General features: G+C 41.3%; 1 protein-coding gene across 2 annotated transcripts in view; it reads right to left on the bottom strand.

Moving 5' to 3' along the window:
- Positions 1-1,096: 1,096 nt before the first annotated feature.
- The window catches only part of LOC139461146 (uncharacterized), an 86,441-nt gene continuing 61,421 nt past the window's right edge, over positions 1,097-26,116 (bottom strand). The window contains exons 1-2 of one of the 2 annotated variants that reach the window (XM_071242693.1): positions 16,387-16,480; positions 1,097-8,683 (exon numbers count right to left, since the gene is read on the bottom strand). In XM_071242693.1, coding sequence (XP_071098794.1) covers positions 5,609-6,802 — 1,194 coding nt within the window. In that variant the 5' untranslated portion in view covers positions 6,803-8,683; positions 16,387-16,480 and the 3' untranslated portion in view covers positions 1,097-5,608. Of the gene's footprint in view, positions 8,684-16,386; positions 16,481-26,116 lie in introns of those variants that run through there. The other variant, XM_071242694.1, reaches the window with a different exon arrangement.

Below are 26,116 nucleotides of genomic sequence, written 5' to 3'. Positions count from 1 at the left end.
GAGCTTTGTTCATGGGAGCTTTGTTCATTTTTGTTGAAGCATCGGTGTCTGAGTGGGTGAGAACGCTGACTTTGTGTGCTGGCGATTAGGTACCTCACTCTGGCAGTCTGGGTTCGAATCCCGGATGGGACTCGCCCAAAAAAGTATTAGAATCTGTAATTTACTAAGAAAGGGTTATCCCAAACATAAAATTTTATACTATAAAATATTTACCAAAAATTATATCTCAAAATATTTTCATTTCAGAGACTGCATGGAAAACTGGTGTAGGGTGATGGTATTACACTGCTTGATATTCTTCCCGTGCAAGGCGAGAACAGCACTGAATGCCTGTCCGCTAACTGGCCAAAATAACGGCACAAAAATTAGTAACTGTTATATATACAGATGGTGAGAAATAAAGGAACGGGATGAAAAACTGTTCTGGCACCAATATACACACCTGGACAAAATTGAGCACCATTCATTTTGTTTCCATATCCTGAACTTCAACATGACTTTTTTTAAATATACTTTAAACTTAGATCGCATATTTATAAATGTGCAGGAAGCACTGGTACAAGTCGATGTATGGATCTACGGGTGCTTGCAAGGACTGGGTCATATATATGATGCAAAGAGTTGCTGAATGAGTTTGGTTTACGCTGCTTTTAGCAATACTCCAGCAATATCACGGCGGGGAACGCCAGGAATGGCCTTCATACAATGTACCATGTGGGGAATCGAACCCGGGTCTTGAGCGTGAAGAGCGAACGCTTTTACCACAAGGCTACCCCGGACCATCCGCTCTCCGGGCGGACGCTCTACCACTAGACCACGGAGGCGGTCGCCTGTCTACGGTACAATACAACATTTATACCATTCATACCGTCCCCTTATTACTTTCCGTGAGTATATGTGCTACTAAACACCTGCATAACCTTATGAGTTATGAAACTATCAATACAGACGTGTCGGGAATCCTTCCGTGATGATTTCAGCATAATTTCCGCCATAGCAAGGCTAAAGGGTTGATTAACACTTGTATAACTTGATACAAACAACATAAAATACAGATTTTTTTAGAATGATTTATATCAAAATATTCAATGCAACATTGGCAAAAACAAATGCTGGGTGATGACGTCACAATGGCGAGGACATCGAGAGAAAATATGATACTGAGCAGAGTGTTGATTTATCACGATTTCCCAGATTTTACCTAATTCCCGTTTAATTGGTCCGTGTATTGTGCAAGAGGACCCCCCGGCTTATTATACAAGTGAGTGAGTGAGTATGGTTTTACGCCGCTGTTAGCATTATTCCAGCTATATCACGGCGGGGGACACCAGAAATGGGCTTCACACATTGTACCCATGTGGGGAATCGAACCCGGGTCTTCGGCGTGACAAGCGAACGCTTTAACCACTAGGCTACCCGACCGCCCCCTTATTATACAAACGCTGCTTAATTGGTAACATAAAAACTTTTTTGAAAATAGTTGGTATGACATAATTATTAACCGCGGGGACATGTTTAGCGGTTGTTATACTGGTAGTGAAGGGTCGGACGTGTGGGCGTGGCTGGTTTTAGCGAAATTGTATAAGAATGAACATTTTACACTTAGAATGTAGGCGTTAAGCGTGTAGATGGTAAGAGTGTGGATAAGGGTGTGGATGTTACGGTGTGGGTGCTGGTGTGGTATCAGTGTAAATGGGTGACGTGGGTTGGTATGAGTATGGTACGAATGTCAGCTGGTGGGGATGGGATAGGTAGTGGTAGAATTTGTCGCGGGGGGTGGTGTTAGACTCGTGGCGTCTCTTTGGTATATGTGTGTGTGTAGTTGGGGGGGGGGGGGGGGGGGGGTTGAGGGACTGGGGGTGAGGAGTTGCTGTTGTGGGAGGGTGGATGAGGGGTGTTCTGGATGAGGGTGTGGGCCGTGCATGTGGGTATGGAGGTGGGTGTAGTCCCGACCTCGATGGAGGGGTGGTTTCATGAAGTAAATATATATATCTCTGTATATCTATGTGTATATATGCTACTTCAACACATTAACAAAGGCCAATGAAAATCAAACACCGACCACGCATTACCATACTTCCAGCACACACCTTAATATTTACAAATTAAATATATTATATAATTCATTTTAAAAAATAAACGTAATATCAATTTCTGACATCGGTGAATTGACTCTAAAATAAATTCCTGGAACATGTGGTAATACTTATCAATAGCCCATCGAACAAATTAATCATGTGTTATGTTGAAATTGACAACATGTAAATTTGACACCGAGGTTGATTACCCGAATGACCTACTTATGATATATACAATAGGCGGCATGGCGTGTAATGGGTTACATAAAACCGCCGAGAAAAACATAATATATACGATGGCCCGGCGGATCGATAACTTACACTGGGATGAGATCGAACCTCACCAGGAAATCATGATAAATTAACATGGGATCGAATTCTTTCAAGGAAATCATGATAAATTAACATGGGATCGAATTCTTTCAAGGAAATCATGATAAATTGACATTATTTTCAAATCTGATAATAGCATAAACAACAGAGCATGCAAAAAATTTTCAGGTTTCGTACAAAAAATCAATTACAGAAATGAACGCGACTGTTTGAAATGAATCACAAACGACAGCACATGTTTGCTCAACAGAAATATCATATACCGTTCATAAACCGCAGTTAAATACTGGTGCCATACCAATATACAAGTTATACAATAACTGCCGTTAAACATGATTAATGACCTACATATATACTACTCAAAAGAAGTAAAGGCCCATCCGATTCTTTCATATTAATAGAGTTAATCGGTCTTGTTAAATCGAGTGGTCCTTGACTTCTTTTCAGCAGTATAATTCCTTCACTGGAATGGGTAGCGGGGAATGGTGATGTTAATTTCATCTTGTTTGTTTACACGTGTTCATCATAGTCCTGCAATCTACATGAAATTGACAACTTATATTAGAACCGCGTTTCAGGTCACATCATTTTGATCTTTTGAATACTATTTTACGCCGTTTTAGCAATATTCCAGCAATATCACTCCGGATGACGCCAAACTGGGCTTCAATGATTGTACCCTTGTGGGAAATCGAGCCCGGGCCTTCGGCGTGACGAGTGAACGCTTTACCTCTAACACAGTTCATGACAACGAAAGGTGCCGTGATGCATATTCGGGGAATTTTTAATTTTAAACAAGGTAATTACTCTCAACTAATCCATAAAAATTGTAATAAATAGAACAATACAATAATACATTCACCACATCATACCTGGATTTTTAACCAAATCTTCGACTGAACAATTACCCAAGACACAAGAAATTTCAGATATGTATTTTCTCGTTATTAACCATATGTTGTGCAATAATTGGAATTACGAATGTGTCAAGAATGTACTAAGGTAAGTATTGTTTTAAAGATAAAATGTATGTCAAACGCAGAACAAAAAGAATTTCGTTACAAGAATAACGTTGATACAGGTATGACTGAAGTAAATGGTTAGTTATATCGAGTCCTCCTGAATATACACGGTGTCTTTGATAACTGTATACAATACGGCACAAATCTAGGGAGGCGAATTCACGTAATTCTTGGTAGATAATAAAATAAAACAATTTGGGGCATTCATGTATAATTTGGTCAGTTTCAGAAATATGCGCAACACAAGTGAACACAAAAAATTGTTTGACGCATTTTAGGCTACGGGTCGATACTCGCATTAATTTGGTAACGCATTAATTTGGTAACGCATTAATTTCATGTGGAATTTCAGTAGGTGTGAACACGTGTAAACAAGCTTGTCAATATTCGGTGATACTCTGAACAATTTGGTTATTCTTAATAAATTGCACTTTGTACAAAGGAACCGCCCTTGATATAGATGCAGCCAGAATTTTAATACAGCGATATATATATTCAATTAGGTATGAATAATCATAATGCACAAAGTCTCAAATACACCCGATTTAGTAACAATAATATTTGCCAGTGTATTACATCCTACATCTCAATGGTACATTTCAAGATTGTGTAGCAAATTCTCAAAGTCAAATCCGTGTCAATTTCAAAATAGACACCACAGGCTTAACTTACAAACAACAACCGTCCCATTCGTAGTCCAGTGGGAACTTCCTATTGCTTTCATAAGATATCAATACACAGCGATGAGCGAATATCTGCAACTCGCAGCAAGCCGAGTTGTACATAATTACATTCACAACATCGGTTAATTCTTTAAAAGCAATTTCAGAACACACCAGTCTCTCTCGCTGCGAGTAATTTCAAAGCTGATCAGGAATTCCAACACAGTCGGTACCGAGGCCTCGATCGCTGAAGCAGCGAGTATCACGTTTTTCGCCGTTGCCTGGCAACAAGAAACCTCTCTAATTAAGGAATCATACAAATCGCAACACAGACCAGAGATTCAACAGTTCCACGGTGATGTTTTTCCTGCTGTTTTGCCACTTCGTGGTGAGGGGATTGAAAACCGGGAGCTGTAGGTGCACGACAATCGACTATCGAGGTCAAACACAAGATGTCGATCCTCGCACGATGACATGCCAAGCCGTGTAATGAGTCATGTTGCTCCTAAGATAGACGATGCTAACGATTAAACACATACACGGGTCTCCATAAACCGCTTTCAACAGCGTCCATTTCTCGTCTCTTGGCACAAGTTGTCTCCCCTGTCTGCCATTAATCATCACACGTGACATATTGTCGTCTGTCATCTGTCATATCATTCATCTTGAAATTGAAATTGACAACTTGACACAGTTGACTATCGCCGTAAGGCACACACTCCTTTGTAATCGCTCGCCCTGGTGTCATAGTTTTGAGGTAAAAAGTCACGATTTGTAAAAAAAAAAAGAATTGTCACATACAAAATTTATCTGTAATACAATTTCTACGTTTCTGTTTTTTTTGGGTGGGAATGTATAAAAAAATCACTCCCGATGCCTTCGCTTTTCGGTATGCAGTCCCACAAAAAATGTCCACAAAACTTCCAACAAAACATCCTTACTCGCCCCGTTAGTCGGCAGTAAATGCCAATACTTTGAAACATTCATCGCGAATAGCACTTTCAAAACCTTCTGAGCAAAACAAGGTCACCGCGGCCTTGAAGGCAAGGTGAGAGGTCAGGTCAAGAGTCATAGGTCATGTCAACCATGTCCGAAGGAGTCTATAGATTATCCGAAGTCGTGAACTTTGTACATACGAGGGATAAGTGCCAAGTGTGTTTGTATGTTGAGAAATGAGACAAATAAATATTCCAAGTTGGCACAATGTTGAGTGCGGTTGGCACACTTGTGTTAGTGGAAACACAGACTGGATCGTCCACATGGATTCATAGATGTTCGGGGTACATAGTTCCACCATCTAGTGATTGTTCATCCAACTCCCCTGACACACGAGGATGAGTCCAGTACTCCGATGCGCCAAGTCTTTCATTTCATAATATCAACACGAATCACGATATTTGTACACTTTGGTCCTATAGTCCGCGGGCTTCATATTCAAGAAGTGTCCGAACAAAAACGCCCGCGGGTGGCCATCGATGCCTCATCTCCATCTTCATCAGATGCCAGTGTCAATTTATGCACTTGTTTCGGTGTGAGTTTGGAGAGGAACCCTCTCCGGTCCAGGCCCTGCCCCACCGGGTCTCTCTCTGATTTGAGCTGTGTGGTGAAGGGGGTGGGCAGCAATGAGGGGGTGGTGATGGTGGGGTGGGTGATGAAGGGTGTGGTGTTTGGGTAGACCCCGGGGTGGCTGGTAAGGAGGGGGTGGGTAGTCCTCAAACAAAAGCTGCGCTGGGAATGAGGGGTGACGCATGTCCTTGACATATGTTGCATGTCTTGCCCCGTGGGCGTGCGGATGGGGGTGTCCGTGGGCGTGGCCGTGACCGTGGGGTACGGCAAGGTGAGTGTTGATGCTCTCATAACTCCGTCTCTCCGGGATAACTTCATAATAGTTCTCCGAGCTCGACTGGCTGTAGTCCGTCTGCCCCTGATCGGACAACGATGGGTTCACGTAGAAGACGTCGTCCTGTGTCATGGTGGCTTGGCTCGACGTCACAGAGCTGCCCTTGTTCGCAGTGCGGTTCCGAGTTCCTAGGAGCCACAACGCGAAGAAGATGGCGGCCAGTATGAGGGCAACGCCTGCCACCACCCCCAGGCCGATAGCCACAAACATATACCGATCCGTTGGAGCGTTCACGGGAGGAATGTAGGTCTTAGCAAGGGGGTCGTCCTCACAGTCGCCATAAAATCCAGAAATATTAAACACATAGTTCAAATACAACGGTGTCTTTGACCCACAGCGACTTAGAGCGAAATACCAAGTTCTAGGGCCACTTGATCTGAATATTCGCTCCCCGAGACACACATAGTATGACCCCCCGGTTTCATTCCAGACGTTGCATCCAACAGTCTTGTTATTCTTGTATAACGGAATTACTTGATTGTTGTTGGCGGGGAGAATGTTCTCCCGTTCTTCACAAGTCATCCCCTCTTTTAGTTCCCGAATCTGATCGTCATAGTATATAAGCAGGTTGGTGCAGCACTCGTTCACGGGGTACGTGATCTGATACTGAATCTTGGCCCAGTCTTGGTGGAATGGTTTCTGAACGAGATAGCCGTACCATTTCAGTTCTGTATATACCCGTCCTTTCACTGTACACACGGGAGGGTCCTCGCCCCTCACGGAGAGTTCACACAGAAGGAATAGAAGAATAAATCCAGGAGTAAACCCGCGCACAAACATCCTTGCAGTGAGAGAAACAAACGCCATGTTGGATAGCTCGGTAATCTAGCTTACACTGACTACAGCAGACGATCAATACCCTTCAACCTGGAAAATCAACATGGCGGGAGAAGCAGACGACACGGTGCGGTTACCTGCAGCCTCCGAGGAAAGCTCGCGATCTGCGTGGAGGGCTTGTTTACTTTTCGTTGAAATATGTCCGGAATTCCGCCGTCTTCGGTTTTCAGTGAAATTTTATCACTGAAATCCTGTGAATTTGCTGTTCACGTTTGAGTTAAGCTGACGAGCTGTATGTTTGATAGCGGCCGTCCGTGAAATGTCTTGATGGTTCTCACAGTATTGGTTTTCACAACAGCACAGATATCTTGTAAAACTCCGCTGTCTTAGGAAACGAATATAGATTTGGTCAGTTCTAGCGTTAGAAATCGACGTGAGGATTACGTTGTTCGTTGAATAATGTTTCCTTGGTAGATTCAAATTCAATGTTTTCCCGAACTATATATTCCTTAATTCCCTCGACATGAAATCCCTCAGTGCCACAAGACAATGTGAAATGTGTGGAGTAAACCCGTTAACAGCAATATTCAAAGTCGTTCACAAACCTGTCATTGAACTCTCCTCCGATAACGACACTCTTAGTCCGCAACAATCCCTAGTCCGTGTACGATCCGAGAATATTAGGACTTGCTGGTCCTCACGACAGCTCAACACTCACACGAGTCAGCAGGACTACACCGGGAGCCCTCGCTTTGTTCTGAGAGGGGAATCTGCGCTTCCCTCTGATCCCGTTCGTTTCCCTTGCTCGACTGTGTGGCTTTATCAGCTCCGAGGAGAGACCGCCGCTAAGACAGTACTAACAGGACTACAGCTACAGCGCTGCTTCATGAACCAGGCAGGTCGTTCTGCAACAGCTGCACGGGCAGTATCGGCAACAGTTGGCGGAGACTGTAGGGGTCGGTTGTCAGTGATGTGTGGCCGTGGGTTTCGTTCGGGCACAGTGAAGGGGGGTTGTAATACGATCCCTTTCTTTATCACGATCTGCGTGGATTCTGTTTCACTATCGTTCTTTGAAAACCGCCTCAAGAGATGTCGTCTGCTTGGCGATTATGACTGTCCTGAAATTTGGAGGAAATTTAATTCCACGTCGTTTGTTGTGGAAGCACGCACCCTCTGAGATGACCTCAGTTTTCGGTGTTACATCCAGTCGGGGAAAATGTCTCTCACAAAATGTCGTCTGCTCACATTCACAACCGGACGATGTCGTTGATGTTATCAGCGACCAGCGTTTATTATCACTAACTCTAACAGGAAAATTCCGAGGATGCACAATGAGTTTCAGGTTTGTTTCACGTCCTCGCCCCCGTCTTCAAATGCCACCTACAGTATGTCGTCGGCTGTGGGAACTGTCGTCTGCTCCGAGTAATCCCGTGTCAGCAGACGATCCTGGCTCACAAAGACACGAAGGAACGCGGGGATCGCAGATCCAGAATTTTGGGGGGATCAACAATGTTTGAAGAGCATTCCTTGAAACTTTTCTCTCCGCTTTGGGAATTACTGGCATAAATATCTTCCTAATGATGGCGGGCTTTGAACCATGCACTCGATGACAGGCTGTACGTTCGGAGATTCCAGTTATCAAAATTGAACAGCATAAAATCTTTTAAAAGTCTCAAATTGTTGCAGCACAAAAATGTGTCACTGTGTTATAGGAGTCCGTCAGGTTTCAAATCGAAGTGAGCATCAGCTCCTGGGAAAAGATGGCGAATTATTCAACCCTAAAGCTTCGTTTGTCCTCTCAGTTGAAGTAATTTGTCACTTCTGTCATTAATGACAATTCAAATAGTCCCTCGTCAATCAACGTTGACTGACAGGTCGTCCTGTGGTTTGATTGGGTGATCACCAGACCACCTGCAAAGAAATAAAGGCGATAATTAGTCATCTGTGAAATTGACAAGCAATGTAACACTGAATAAGACATCATTAGTGGTATGAATTCTGAAAGGGACACTAATAAAGTTGTAATAAGTGACGCAATCCTAGCTGTAATACGCCTCTAAGTAGTGATTCTATAAATAGAACACACGTGTTCAGCATTTGCGTGCCAGAACGAACACGACACGAATACCACTGCCATATAAATAGGCATTTATTCTATGACCTTAGTATTGTTCCGAGGGGCATATCCCCTGAAGATATTTACCTGTACAAAATTAGCTGATCATACTTGGACCGTTTTGTTTATGTTATTTGGTTACTATTCAGCGTTAAACATGGGAAAGGAGACTTATATTTACAAACAGATCTTAAAGAAATAGTTGAATACACTGTCAGTAATAAACGATATTAGCAATAACTATAGCTTCGTTATTGCGTATGGCAGAAGCTGCGATTACTGTAAAAATAATTATAATAATGATAAAAATAATTATAATAATGATAAAAATAATTATAATAATGATAATTATATGCTAGGGGGTGATATATTTTAACAGTATTCCAGCAATTTCATCATCAGCATCAGTGTATAATGGCCTTCACGAATATAATGAAGATTATGATTAAAATGAAAATGATATTTTCTTAGGATAATATATTTATAACTTCTGATATTACAACCAGCGCGTGACGTCTTATAATGCCACTGCCAAAGGTATTCCCGATAACGTAAAATAAAATGTCACGCTTTTATTTTACTGTTTACTGTTTACTGTTTACTAGTTGCCATCCAGAAACACAACACAGCGTTTAACTGGACACAATGTATACATCTAACACAATGTGCAAGCCTAACACAATGGGAACACGATACACATGTGGATAATAATCCTACATCACAAAAGTAGATTACATCTTGTAAAAAATATCTCCACCCCGTCCTAATAATACCAATGACTCGGACATCGATTCTGACGAATCTGTGTGTTTTATGACGAGTATGGTAATACTACACGAGGAAACACGGGAAATTGTACCATCAAATTTAGCGATTACCGCATTCCGTAAATATTTATCTCCCATATTACCAGGTAACGCAGTACGGAAAACATATGTAATAACAGCTTTACTGCAGAGCGGTGAGATGAAACAGATTACAACGTAACAAAGGATATGGGTTAATGATAAGATATTAGGGAAAATGTGATAAGTGTTTTTGGCCACGTGTTTATCATTGTCAGCGGGCGTGAGCGGAACAAAACGCGGAGTGTGGTTTGTGAGATTTTATGATTTAATTTACCTGTGCATCTCGGAGCTGATAAGATATGTCCAATTAGACACAGGTGGCGGATTGTTATGCGAAGAATGTTCAGGTAATAAGCTGATAGGACTTATGGTTTTACGGCTCAGGTGTCATAAAGTGGGATTTCATGCCTGTAGATATACGTGGAGCAGATTGTAAACAGATGACGGTAGAGAAAGGAATTTATAACCATAGACGTTGCGAAGCGTATTGTCAGCTGGGTGTGTTCGTCTTTCTAGTGAGTGAGTGAATACGGTTTTACGCCGCATTTGGAACTATTCCGCCAATAATTAGGGCACGGTAAACCATAGATGCGTTTCACAAATTGTAGCATATCGGGAATCGAACCCGGGTCTTCAGCGGGACGAGCAAACGCTTTGAACACTAGACCACCCCATTGTCAATCCTACACAGGTGGCCATGTAACTTGGCTAATGGATGAATGGGCGAGTGAGTGGGTTGGATGTAACACCACTTTCAGCAGCATTTTAGTTGTTAAGAAGTTGATCATCATCATTTATTTATTATCTCGTCGCTATCTTTATTTCCGGCTTCTACCTGCCACTCCAAGTAGTATTTCAATCAGTGTCATCGTGAGTCAGACTGATGTGGCAGGAAAGCCGCATTGACACAGGACATATATTAACCTATACAGGATTTGGTAATGTGACATGGATATATAGTCTAAGAGGTGCCTGGTATATATCTACATCTATAAACGTCATGCGCGACTAGCTATTTATTTCGACATAAAAATAGACATTTTATAAATTTGTATCCTGCATTGCTTTTTCTGGACGAAACTACTTTGTTTTCGTTTTCCGAAACCGATCATGTTGATATATTGTGAAACTGTTCCCTATCAATCTCATTAAATTCAGATCTGAGAGCTAGCCACCGCATTGTTTGGAGGGAACTGAATCTGATTTTAATGATTGGTTCCCAACATATTTGACTGCCCCTTCAACTGCCTCATCTGCTACATTGTATCATACGACATCACCACCACCATCCTCATCACCATCCTCATTAGACGCTTAGTCTCTGAAAACAACATTGACGGAACCAAATAACTCCATTTAAATTGAACAGGAGCCCCAGTGAGATGGGAGAGCCTTTGGAAAATCTAGACTTGCTTCATTTTGGGATGTGGTGTTTAAGAGAGGGCTGGGCAAACTGGAAAATAATATGGTTCAGGGACTGTCAGAAACTCTCAACCGAACCAACCTACAGTCTTCATCTTCTCAATATTTTAGGTATTTAACATTTTTATTAAAACGAGGTCAATGGTATTGGTAGATATTTCTAAAATATACACGAACATCATGAGGTAAACAAGTATAGGAAGTGTTGGTGCTTGACTTTATTCGAGGGTTAACGGGTAGGGTTGGATGAGGGTTCGCCAACGGGTGTGGGGATACGGGTGTGGGGACACGTGGGTGGGGCTATACCGTACAGCCGTGGTTACAAGGTTGTCAAGTGCGTCTACCCACTATGGCTGCGTCTATTTAGTACAGTCGACGGGTTGCATACACAGTGTAACAACCAGTCATATCTTGCTTGTTTGTTAGCCGAACACATCAATATTCCAGCTATATGACTTCGATCTGTAAATAATCGAGTCTTGAACAGACATTCCAGTGATTTAAATTATGAGCATGGATCCACGCAATTGGGATACGATGACATGCATCAACCAAGTCAGCGGGCCTGACCACCCGATCCCCTAAGTCGCCTCTAACTCATATCTTGGCTTATGATAGACTGTTATAACACTGGACAATTAATATGTACACCTATATAACATGTAACATACACATAATAAAACGTGGGAGAGAAACAATTCGAGGTACAGGTGACGTCTAAAATGCTTATTTTCAAAAATGTATTTTTTCCACACTCAAAGACATTACCGTGGGCACGTAGCACAGGAAATCAGTAGCATGTCAACAAATCCATACTGAAGTACACAAGTTAGTCCTGTTTTTGTTTGTTTGTTAAACGCCGCACTCAGCAACATTCCAGCTATATCGGCGGTCTGTAATTAATCGATTCTGGACCAGACAATCCAGTGATGACAGCATGAGCATCGATCTACGCAATTGGGATACGCAAAAATGGCATTAACCACGTCAGCGAGCCTGACCACCCGATTCCGTTAGTCGCCTACGACAAGTACAGTCCCCTTTTAGGGCAAGCTTTGATTGCTGAAGACCTATTCTACCCCGGATCTTGACGGGTCTTGTCTGTTATTACACTCCCTTGTTAAACTGTGTATCTGGACTAATGTTTGTAATCTATTTTATCTATTTTATCACTTATAATCAAGATATCATTCAATACTGTTTACATTAATTAGATGAAATCGTGTGTCAACTTCCTCGCAAATATTAAGAGACCCTTACCTTCGTGTTAGGTGCGACAGAGGATAGCAGGTCTATCAATGTAACAACGAGAGACGACACCACCTAATGTCCCCCAAAGTTGATTGCTGTTTTACGCCGCACTCATAAACATACCAATAACATGACGGATACACCCCAGCAGTTATTGATATCACAACTACACCGCACGATGGCAAGCAGTCATCCGAGCACCCCTCCCACCCCCCACCCCAACCCATTCCCCCAACAAACCATCATGGAGTCCCCTGGTACGGGCAGCAGAGGTTGCTGGTATCTGTTCTACTAGAAATCACCACGGGGTGTGTGCGTATCGTACAATAGTACACACACTGGTACAGGACTTCGGCGCTGGGTTCCAAATTCACAAAATTACAGAGTACAGTTCGTCTAATCAAGGATGTCCAATTGCCAAGCCCTGATCACAAAGAAAGTTATGGCCTCGGTGACTGTCTCGGTCCGAGGCAGCGATAACTACTCGGTATAAAACAGGGTGGGGCGGTGAACGAACCAGAACAGAAATAAATCGGATTAAAGTGCAGATGTGTAAGTTACGACCAGACAGTGATGAAGCATGCGCAGCTGACACGATTGTTGTTTTGTCGTGATGAATGTGGTGTACTTTTCTCCTCAGACCTCGAGGTATATCAACATTATTTTTACTTGTTACTTATCCCGAGGTAAGATTGAAAACTTTACTCAAGACGCAAGTACCGCCTACATAATCCCATGTGTCTGTAGCCTTACGTGGCATTCACGGTGACCGAGCCCTCTGGGCACGCCATGTTTATTTCTTGTCTGATGAATGAGCCTTTGCAATGAAGGGTCGACAATTGAAAGCGCGTTTTAATTGAGATATGCATACAGTACTACGTTTATAACAAACACGCTTATAACGAACTGACGGATATAACGAACTTCTTTTTTGGTCCCGGATACTTGCATATCGTACGCGCTTACGTGTCAGAACACACGTTTGTTCATATTTCAGGTTAGTCAGTGAATTGAGTTTAAAGCGGCTTTAATCAGTATTCCGTCACGGCGTGTCTGCTTAATGTGGGAGGAAAGCCGAAGTGATGCAGGTCTCAGACGTTTACACTTTGATGAAACCCACGAGCACGGGTATGATGCTGACTGACCTAGAAACTCGGGGCTGCAAGGATTCGAACCCACGATCATAGTGTTTTGGCAAGCTTGAGGAAAGTAATCTTGTGATAAATGTCACGCTTACGCCTTGAGCTCGTGTATATAGATATGTTTCTGCTTCGTGTCAAATGACATTCCTTGTTTATCCTCTGTTTGGACGATAGACAAGAAAACCCCAACCATCTGAAGTAAGAGAGAAGCTTGGTCTTGTTGTATACGTGTCATACAAGACCAAAATATAAATACCATGATATTGACAGAGACAATCAACGACATTTAAATTGACATGGACCTCGATAAGATGGGAAATATAGTTGAACCACTGTGGAAGATCTCAATTCCTTTAAAGCTGTAGCGCTACAGCAGTAAGGGATTGCTTGGGGGAGGGTGTGTGTGTGTGTGGGGGGGGGTGGGGGGGGGGGGGGGGGGGGGGTTAATAAGGTTCGGGGACTGTGAGACAGTGTTATGCCCATATTAAACTTTACATTTGATATGTATTAATCATACAGATACAAAATCACATCTGATATTGAGATTAGTTCTTTCTCAGGCAGACCCGAATTCAAAATCTCCCCAATCTCCCAAGGAAATCTACAATACTTTGACAAATCTTCATTTCGTCTGATTCAGGCTGAAAATGAAGAGATTCTGTGGCCTCCTTTCTAATGACAACCATTTTTTCAAATCTTAAGGTTTTTTAATTTTAAAGACTGAGTGTTAATTTACTGAGACTCGAATAAACCAGGTTTCACGCCACTATCACACATAGTCCTGCGGTACGACTGTTGAATTTATAATTTTATAAATATGTTTTTACCGAAAGAAAGGTGAAATCTAAATCCTACTAAACCAAGTCTAGTTTCCTTGAAAACAGCAGAAGAGAAAACCCTCAAAGGGTGAACAAAATTCCAATTATTTTAAAGGTTTTTTTTCATACACCAAGTGTTAGTCTTACATACCGGTATATACTACTCGGTTGGGATGTCCTTCCATTTAAATATACAATTGACATATGGGAATAAGTCACGAATATCATGGAGACAAAAAAATATCCCTGTCAAAAGCCGGGTTCGTTATGTGGCAAAATAGTTTAAGATGGCCCTAAACATGGTAATTCTTGAAATATGTCAACCAAAGTTGGATTCGAACCCGTCATTGGCACGGCTACACCGACAATGTCTGATTACCGTTCCAAATGATCAATGTTTATATATAATGTAACACCGCCACCCTGCAATATATTGTTAATGTAGATGTATAACTGAACTCTCTCTCTACAGTTAGACTAACATCTAGTGTCTGAAATGAACACATCTTACATAAAAAAACAGTTGTTCAGTTACCTTAATAAAAATATAATAAAAAGGAGCCCAGTGACTCTCTTCATTTTCAGATACTGCAGTGATCTAGACTTGCCAAACAGTATAGACTTGCATGGGCTGTGTTTGATATATATTTGTATCAGGGTCTGTAAGACAGACTATCTCTACAGTGATCTCTACAGTGAAATACTGCCGATGTGACGTTAAATCTTAACTCACTCACTCACTCACTCTACAGTGATTAAGAGATTAATACTCCCCGTGGAGCTGAACCTAAAGCACGCGAGGGAGATATTTTATTCAACATTTGCTACATTGTATATACATTATCTTCATAATGACAGGCATTCCTAGATGACAATGATACACCCTACATGGAATGTCCCCTCATTGAATGCCATATACCTACCCGCGTTCGTATATCACATATCAAAGGTTCAAAACAGATATAGGTTTCCAATATATATGAAATATTAATGTCAAAAGTAGTTTCAAATTATACAGTAATTAAACTGAATAGACGAGATATGTATTTCAAACGAACGTAGGTATAAAACTGTATTGATCAGGATTGCTAGTTAAATATTTACAGGTCACAGATGAATGCTATTCGTTGTTCGTGTTGCCATTTTGATAGTTGCGGGAAGTATGTCACGTGTTAGACACTGCTACACGTGACCTTTGTAAATGGTATTAACGTCACGGGGATCGAATTTTGATTAAATGTTAAGTACAGTTTATAGTTTACGTATCGGCATTAGATTTAACATTGACCTTTGTAAGACTTGGGTTTTGTTGAGTTGGGTAACAATCTATAAAAAACAACAACGTCTCTTTAAAATAATTTATGTTTTTCCAAAAACAACCTTTGTGGATTCAAGGATACTGGAATTGGTTTAGCTTGATCTTGACTTGCTTAGGCTTTTAGTAAAAACTAATTTTAAAAAATATAAATTTCACAGTCGTGGCGCAGGATCAGGTTGGGTTTACAGCCGCATTGTACGGTCTTTCATTAACACGACTGGCAAGCTCACCTGGGTTTAGGAATTGTTATAACATGTGTTACAAAACTCTGTCCCTTCGACACCAATGGTTAACTAGTTATAGATGCTTAACAAAGCACGTAAGTTATAAAAAAAATATCACACGACCAAACGTCGTCTCTAACACAGACGCTGAATCAAACCTGCCGGAAAACTCCCAAACGAGTTTTTCAGAAGCATTTGTCTCTGGGCTCTTTCCTTGTATATAGACATTGTAAACAAAAACAACTTAAAATATTTATATTTCAGAGACTAAATGTTAGTATAGATCTAACACCGCCGACAGGGTAAATTCACATGTAACGATATGTTGACGTGATGTTTATAACCCGACGCGAAGAAAAGCTACACGGTCAAGCATATCGGTAACGATAGTAATACAGTAATACACTGACAACGGGCAATACTTATCCACTGAACAAACAACTAAATCACTCATCTGACAACTAAGACACGTTACCTTAACCAACAGGTAAAACCCCAGTCGGAATATCCAATCACAAAATATCCCAAATCCACAAATCGCGAGACAGCCGATCTAAACCTCTCCGCTCGGTGTCTTCCCCGGAATAGGACAGCGATGTCTATACAGGCAGAACGTCGCGACCCCCGCGAGAGGTCACAGCCACATTCCGAACAGGCGTGTTATGTTTGAAAGCCCGACTGGGTCGGGCCAGGCTTTCTGTGTAATTACCCCTGGGTCAAGAAACATGATATTAACAGGCCCTCTCCTCAATCTCGGGGACTCAATGAAGCATTGTAGGTAGGTGGGGAGGGGAGAGACGGGACCTTAGTGCGTGTATTTCACGTCGAGTGTGTCACTTTTCGCAGCAGGTAAAGAAAAGAGGACTGTTATTTTCTCAATATATTATGGCATGCAACTCCGCTTTTGTCCGTATGTGGGTCATGGTAGCTCGGGTGTTGGTTTCTACCGAGTGTGTCGTTTTTTGCATAGCTGAAGGTAGATTATAGTGTTTGGGAGATAGTCGAGTCTCTGCTCGCGACGACCTGAAAGGGTACGTTGGTGTTTTAACAAAAACATTGTCATTGAATTTCAGCGAGACTGACTTGAGTGTGATCGCCGGTTGAAAAGGGTTGATTTAGAGATCGGGTTTCTTGGTGATAGGTTCTGTACAATGAACTTCAGCCATTAGGTTGCTGACGGGTAAATGGGTGGTTTTTTTAAGATTTTGTGAAGGGGTTTGTCGTAGGCTGTTAAGTTTAGTCTAACTGCGAGGTAAAAATAGTATCATCCAAGGGTGACAGTGTGTGTGTGTTTGTTTATTGTTTTTCGCCGTACTCAGCAATATTTCAGCTATATGACGGCGGTCTGTAAAAAGAATCTGGACCAGACAATCCAGTGACTGATTTCATGAATCACCGAATCTGACCACTCGATCCCGTTATTCACCTTACGACACACATGGCTTGCTAAAGACCATTATCTTCTTGTATGAGTGAGTGAGCTGGTTTGAAATATTATTTATTCATGTCATCGCATGCCAGCTTAATGTTTGAGCACAGCCCAAAGTGGCACAGACCTTACACGAAAACCGCTTTGGCGAAACTTGCGACCACGGGTATTTTGCTGAAGGTCCAAGAGTTATAATCAGGGCTAATCTGGGATTCGAACCCACGACCAACGATTCCCTATACATCTCATCTCCGGACACAGAAATAGTCGACTGGCCCTTTCCTTTTATAGAACACAATCGGAATGACGGGATAACGCTTGACACGTTACTTACTATATTTCAATTTCATAAACGGCTTCTTTTTAAATTTAAATAATCTGTGAATAATTATCGACTTCCAAGTTTTAAAACGTTCATGAATCAGAAACGGGTACGGAGAAATACCGTGACGGAACAGTCACGTTATGAATTAAGGTTAAACCCAACGTCATTCCACGCCCGGCGTTTACTCAAAGCTCCGCAGCATCACCGATATTACTACCGTCTGACGTTAAATGTTTACAATGGTGAAAAGTGGCCTTATATCTCCAGCTTTGTCAGTGCTTCTGGTCGTTAATATGTCACCCCAGGTTATATATTTGCTCATTAGGTAAACATTTTCTTTTAAGAGTTTAGTTTGATCTTTGCTTGAAAGTCAACTGGGTGAAATGACCGGTCCCTTGGCGTCAGACGGATTTTGCCCTTTACAGTCTATTATCCACACAGCGCAAAGAGGTATCGCTTATCACGCATCTACTCTCAAATAAATGATCCTGCACTGCAAAGAGCCTGTATTCTCCGTTGCCTTATCTTGAACCTTGGCGACTTATCTGTCCGGGGCGATTTGAAGGATCGTTCATTATTCTCTAATAAGGCGAGTGATTCAATATATCTTGTGCTCGAGTGTTTCCGGCAGTGACAGGTCATATATCGGAAAGTTCTCAACGCCGCCTCCAATTTGCTCGGAGTTTTATGCGAAAAGCTGGTGTAAGTGGGTTGTGGGTTTAATCGGATTTGAAGCCTACAGCAGCACATTCTCTTTTGGTCTTCATGTCTTTTGTACAGTAGCATAAGGGCTTCTATTAAGAACTTTTCAAGGCATTTAGAGAATGCTCCGAATTGATTGGCCGATCAAAGGTTTCAAATCACAATGACATGCCTCCTTTAACACATGGTCTTCTGGTCGTTGTGTCTTTGAACAATCTGACGTATTCAGTCTGAGGTTTCAAATCACAATCAGCTCAAAACGGTGACAAAAATCTTAAAATAATTACAAACGTCAATATATATGACACAGTCATTTACCACCGTCTCTCTATTGTTGTTCCGGGGGAGGATTTCACTGGCCATTCTAAACGTGCATTTTTACCAGTAAAACTGAGTGAGTGAGTTGGGTTCAACGCCGCTTTTAACAGTATTACAGATAATTTTATCAGATAAATGTGGGAGGAAAGCCCGAGGTGATGCAGGTTTCAGACGTTTACCACTTTGGTGAAACCCACGAGCAGAGGTATGGTGCTGACAAACCTAGAAACATAATCGGGGCGAACCGGGATTCGAACCCGCAATCATAGGTTTCTGGCATGCCCAAGGGACGTAACTCTGCACAGCGAATCGCGGCGCCTTAGACGACTGGGCTACCCGTGCCCCCAGGAAAACTGACTTAATTTTAGGTCATTATGCAAAATTATAGATACATTTTAGATCAACCACAACATGGTTCAAGTCAAAGAAATCACTGGAATTTGTAGATTCCGTAACTAGAAAGGCGCTCGTTGAGTCTAGTTCCGGATTCAGACTATCTTGATGTCTCCATTACAGAATCGTTGAGCGGCAGGACGGTCAGAAGTGAGTGAGTATGGTTTTACGCCGCTTTTAGCAAAATTCCAGCAATATCACGGCGGGGGACACCAGAAATGGGCTTCACACATTGTACCCATATCGGTAATCGAACCGGGTCCTCGGCGTGACGAGCGAACGCTTTAACCACTAGGCTGCCCGACCGCCCCAGGACGGGTCAGTAACACATTGCAGTTACAGTAAATGATTATACAGATGATAGAGGAGTGTGTTTCGGAGACCATGCCAATTGATGACTGAATAGTAAATGAGTATTATTTTGTGCCGATTAACAATATTCAAGAAAAACACGACTGGGGCATGGGTTTCACACGTTGTGCACGTGAGGAATCGAACCCGGACCTCGAGAATAGAAACAGAAAAACGTTCAGTTTGTAAATCACTGGTGATATTCAGTCCGTATGTATTTTGAGATTATTGATGGCAAGAGCTGCATCGGATATAACCACAACCACCTTCGTGCACAGTGTCATCTCATTATGGGAAAGAGTAGCATTTAGCAACATTACATCCGCTCGCAATGTCAAGCTCCTACCGCTTGCGTCAAACGTGACGTCCCGAACGCTCAGAATATTCTGTAGCGGAAGAGATCGATAACCATGAAACTATATACACCGGAATAATGCACATCCCCAGAAGCAAAAACTATATCTGGGTCCTGTTCCTCAAAGCGGTCTTAGCGCTAACTCCCCTAATGTAAGAAAGGCTTACGATCGCCGTAAGAGTGATGAGGATGTCCAACACACTGGAACACGTTTATTCGTAAGTCCGGTTAAATGACAGGACACTTATATTCTTACTGCTATTATTTGTTATCATCGCCATTATAATTTACAGATGAAATAAACACGCCACAGAGAGGTTGGGTTGGTTAAACTTGTTCGGCTCAGGCACCCGTCTCCTGGCAACCGTATGAAGACTTCAACAAGGAAGCATTGTCTGGTCAAACCCACCAAGAACTTTCTGGAACATATCGAGACTCCCCAACACGGCAGCTTTCTGCATTACCCAGATTCACAGAAGGGTTGTACTCCCACGGGAACTCCACTGACCTGCGCTAATGTCAGGAGGTACCAAACCGAGGCACCGAGAATAATGGTTTATCGAACTCAATTGGCAAGAGTGAGAGAGTGAGTTGGGTTTAACGCCGCTTTTAACAGTAGTTATATCGCGGCGTGTCAGCTTAATGTGGGAGGAAAGCCCGAAGTGATGCAGGTCTCAGACGTTTAGAATTGGGAAGAACACCTACACCTTTGAAGAACATATCTGTGATCACTGCTCAGTCTTTGAAGATGAAGAACACCATCTGATGGCTTGTTATAAATATTCAGATGTAAGGCACTTTCTGTTAATTCTCTTTCCTTATAAAGCAATTACATGTATATTTTGAAATCCTTAACATCACAGAAATATTAAGCCTACTTATAGATATAATCTGCTATCATGTATACAGCTCTGAAGTACTTATTAGAATCAGTATGGTTTTACGCCGCTTTTAGCAATATTTCAGTAATATCACGGCGAGGGACACCAGAAATGGGCTTCACCCAGTTTACCCATGTCGGGAATCGAACCCGAGCGAACGCTTTAACAACTAGACTACCCGACCACCCCAGTACTTATTATAGATAATCATAAGATGACAAGATTTTGACATACTTTGTATTGTTAGCCTGACTTATTATGTATCTGTTTCTATAGTTTATAGAATATTGTATATATTTTCTACATGGAACGTCCCCATTTTTAACTGTTACGTAGCTATACAATATCAACATAAAACAAAAATATTCATATGAAATTTAATAATAATTATTTTTATACCTAAATGAGACCTATCTTGAGTTAAGCTAAAAGCCTGTGCCGTCTCGATGGTCCCTGTGCCACGGCGGCGATGCACGCACCTGCCCATGTCACGTGGGCTGTTTGCGACACACATATTATGTAAGTCACCACTGTCTATGTACATGTACATTGCTTATTTCAACCATATCGATTTCCATGTCTTGGTTTCCATGGAGATAAAAACCTTTCTATCACGATTCGTTATCTAAGCGTCTCCTGTGGCCTGCGGGAATTCCTGCAGATCACACAAGTGAGAAATTAACGTAGATAAGATAAGATTCTAGCATGTCACGTGACATTACTTTCTCGTCAATTATACCTGTCATTGAAATGAATGTGTGTATGAATAAAACAGCTTGAGATTTAATCAACTGCGATACATATATTTATATACTGCTGATTTGGAATCGATGATTTACAAAGGTTGTGAATTTCATTTGGAATTGTTCAATGTGTTTCGCTGCAGTCGCCAAGTCACCATTATTCCTGTTACATGACGACTTGCGTGGATCGATGTTCATGATGTCAATCACTGGATTGTCTGGTCAAGACTCGAATATTTACAGGCAGTCGTCATATGGCTGGAATATTGCTGAGAGCGGTGTTAAACAACATGAAACTGAAACTGAAAATGCTGATAATCGAGTGCGAACCAGACAATCCAGTGACTGATATTATTAGCAAGTCTCATTCCATCGGCGTACGATGACACTCAATCAACCAAGTCCCCGAAACCGGTCCCTCAATCCATACAATGTGCTTGTTTGTTTATTTGTTGTTTAACGCCGCACTCAGCAATATTCCAGCTATATGGCGGCGGTCTGTAAATAATCGAGTCTGGACCAGACAATCTAGTGATTGACATCATGAGCATCGATCCACGCAGTTGGGATACGATGACATGCATCAACCAAATCAGCGAACCTTACCCTATCCCTAGTTTGTCATACAAACCCTGAAACAAATATATCCAATACAGCCCATGCAAGTCTATAATGTTTGGCAAGTCTAGATTGCTGCAGTATCAGGAAAATGAAGAAAGTCTCCTTTTTATTATACTTTATAACTATAATTTAACAACCTTTTTTTCTGTCAAATATGTTGATTTCAGAGACTAGATGTTAGTCTACCCGATCCCGTTAGTCGCCTCTTACGACAAGCATAGTCGCTCTTTGGTAAGCATTGGTTGCTGAAGACCTATTTTACGCCGGATCTTCACGGGCCTCGTATAAATTAACCATATAAAATATATCCATCCTTTGAATATCAAACATCGCATGCATGATTGTGAACGATCTAAGGCCTGATGCGTTCGAATGATTTCACTTATTAAAACTCTCTCCCTTCGTCTGTAAGGGAAAGGTTATCCGGTAGCCTTCTGCTCAACCAAGCAATATCAGCATGCTCCGCTTCGCCTCAAAGCTATAAGCTCATATTTTATTCAGAGCATCCCCTTTTATCCTCACCGGGGTCGTTTGACATATAGAGTGCTTCAACAGAGTCCTACTGGACACGACCTGTGAAGATCCGGGTCAGATTAGGTCTTCAGCAACCCTTCTTGCTGTAAAAGGCGACTATGCTTGTCGGAAGATGCGACTAACGGGATCGGGTGGTCAGGCTCGCTGACTTGGTTGATGCATGTCACCGTATCTCCGTTGTGTGACTCGATGCTCATGATGTCAATCACTGGATTGTCTGTGTGCGTTAAACAACAAACCTACTGGACACACGCATATACGTACATGTTTGTTCCTACACCTGGTAAATAATTAAACAGCTTACATCTAACTTCATTTAAACAGGATTTGTTGACGAAAATCTTATGAAGCAGACACAATATCGTCAAGGCTGGCGTATTAATCCATAAATCGTTATCAATTGATCGTATAACTATTTTCCGTCACTTTTATGAAAACAGATTTGTTTAAAACATCAAAACAGACAAAATATCGATAAGAGTCTTTTTATAACTGATACATAAATCGTTATTAATATAATTTTATAATCTATTATCATTTCGATCGTTTTCATCAAGACAGGATTGGTTCCTTATATTCATCTTTAGCAGACACAAAATCGTTGTCTCCAATGTCTTGAATTCTTCATGGTACAATATCTGTAAAGGCATGGAGAATATCGACTATCGGTGAAATAGTTCTCACTTGGGTAAATGGCTTTTTCAGATACGTTGAAGCAACCCAATCGTCAATCTTAATGAATAATTGCTAAAAACGACACAATCTACCTTACGATAGCCACTGGGGTGATTAAATATTCATTCGTCGAAGATGAAAGCAGATATTTAAAGGCTGTGATGTATACTACTCAAAAAGAAGAACACGCGATTCTTTCATATTACTAGAGCTAATCTGCAATAACAATGAACGATTCGGTCTTCTTAATCTTCTTTTGTGTGGTATATTTTAAAAAAATCCTTCAAGGTACAACGACTATTTTAAGACACTGGAAACGTCAAAATTATCTCCACAGCATCTTTTCTTCGTCAATAATAGCTAACAACGTCACATTCGAAATTAAGATAGCCTTTCATAGGGTTATTTAATATTTATTCGTCGAAGACAAGCAGCGATTTAAAGGTTATGGAGTATTTTGGAAAAACAACAACTCTTTTTGATAGGAACAAATATTATTCATAATGAATTAATGACTTCAAATCAATATGTTAAAAGGAGCACTACATTCGCTTCTCGTTTCATGTAAGCTATTAACCCGAGCCTGTAAGATATCGATTATGCGAGATAGAAATTGTTATTGTTAACACTAATCAAGGATATGTGGCCAGTCCAAGGCCTGGAGCGTGTTGCACGTGCAGTGGTAAGAGTGTGTGGTCTCGATAGTATCGATAGTGACCTTAACGTGACCTTGACCGTAACGTCACCTTTGTACGGCAATGTTACCCTGGGACAAAAGTGTTAATTATCTGGCGTAGCCAACACGTGGGGTAAGGATTGTGGCTCGGCAGAAGGGATGTGGCGATATAATGACTGTAATACCGGCAAAATATCGATAAATCCAGCCCACAACAGCTGGGTCGAAATACGAAAACGAGCAAATAGTTTACTTCAACGGTACTTCAATAGTGGTCATAGAAGGGTGATTATTTCTGGAGACTGAGTTTGATTTGGGTTTTCACCAAAAAGTAATGAGTTCTTATCGTAATCAACAATTGATCGGGATAAAAAATGATGGCAACCTCGTAAACTCGAACTTAGTTCGAATAAATAACGTTAACACTTAAGGTCATGGTCACGGCACATTTCGGGGCGGTCGGGTAGCCTAGTGGTTAAAGCGTTCGCTCGTCACGCCGAAGACCAGGGTTCCATTCCCGACATGGGTACAATGTGTGAAGCCTCAGATAAGAAGCGAATTTGCGTAAAATACCCCCCCCCCCCCCCCCCCCAAAAAAAAAAACAAAAAAAACAATTACTTTCAATTAACTTGCCTACAGAAACGCATGCATTAAATGAAAAGCTCAAATGTATATAAACAGCACGCGTAAATATACCCAAAGAAGCTTTTTCAGCATGCGTACAAAGGAGCTAATTTCCGAAACAAAATTAAGAGATAATTTACTTTCCGAGTCAAGCCTATATTTAAAATATACATCTAAAACATGATTTCATTTTTTTTAAATCTAAAAATGTTCACTAATTGTGGGGAAAATCCAATCGAGTGATGAAAGGTGAGTGAAAAAATATTGGTAACCCATTGAAAAATGTAATAACCCAATTAAAACAGAATCCCTAGTGTAAAAACTCAATTGCTGAACAAGTTATCTGGAGCTCTGCCGACAAGCATGGGTTCAGAATACCAATTACAAACCGGATCTTCGCGGGGTTTGATTTACATACAACTGTCAGATGTTATCAAATACCAAGGCATGAATGCATATGTCCTTTCTATATTGTGCCTCTTGTCGCGGATGAATCACATTTTTGCTTGATATGCAGTGCGAACCCGTATTCTTCAAAAGTACTGTTATTTTTATCCAACCCATGACACGTGGATACCATTGTTTTCCTTCAGAAATATGAATAATATTATTAAGTTTGCAAAATTTGTATCCTTTGTTTTGAAAAAGCTAAATTATTATTTTTCTGAAGGATTTTATTTATGATTTATTTTTTGGGGAGTACACAAACAATATGTTTACAGAATATAGTTCACATGCAATCTTAAATACAAACAAGTTACAAAGTATATCTATAGGTATTAATATTTTTCTGAAGGATGTCCAAGTTAAATATAAACATAAAATACAGACGAATTTTTATCTGTGCTTGTATGAATATATGAATCAATTTTATGTCTGTACTTCCAACGTTCTTGTCAAGCGACGTATGACAATACTCTGTACACGTTTAATGGGCCGGTCGCCACTTAATGTGAATGTAACGCCCACTGCCGATGTATAAGACTGATATCATCGCGCTTCTGCGTGTATATATCATATCCAGTCAGTCGCCACACAGACCCCCGGACCACCCGCTTCACTGAGTTCACCCTCACGACAGCACACGTTGCTGGGGATTTATTTTAAAGATTCTGACGACAATGTACTTTACATTCTTGTGTTAGGATGGAGGTGTACTTCAGTAATGACATTTTTTCTGAATTACGCCATTTTCCTGCCATAAATCTCCCCCCTACAGAGAAATACGTCACATTAAAAAACATTATCAACAGTAGCGCTTCGCGGGGCATGCTGGGTGAAAACCGGTCATGCGCAAAAGAGGGAATAAAGAGAGCGACGCCATATTGATACAATTTGTTGAAAGGTTATAAACGTGTTCTGTAAAGTTGACATTGTCAGTTTTCAGAATATTTTAAATGTGGTGTAACTGCAGACAGCTGCTTCTAGATATTGATTTATTTCTATGTATATCGGGTGCTGAATTGACACCGGAGTGTCACTTTGATGGCTGCGCGGCTGTTGGGCGTAAATTGGTGAGGTGAAATGGGGTTTAACGTCGCGTCCAAGATTATTGCACTTATATAGCGACGTGCATG

This window comes from Haliotis cracherodii, unplaced genomic scaffold (assembly GCF_022045235.1).
Source record: "Haliotis cracherodii isolate W230 unplaced genomic scaffold, xgHalCrac1.p SCAF_14, whole genome shotgun sequence".
NCBI lineage: Eukaryota > Metazoa > Mollusca > Gastropoda > Lepetellida > Haliotidae > Haliotis > Haliotis cracherodii.
This window is presented reverse-complemented; position numbering and strand designations above follow the sequence as displayed.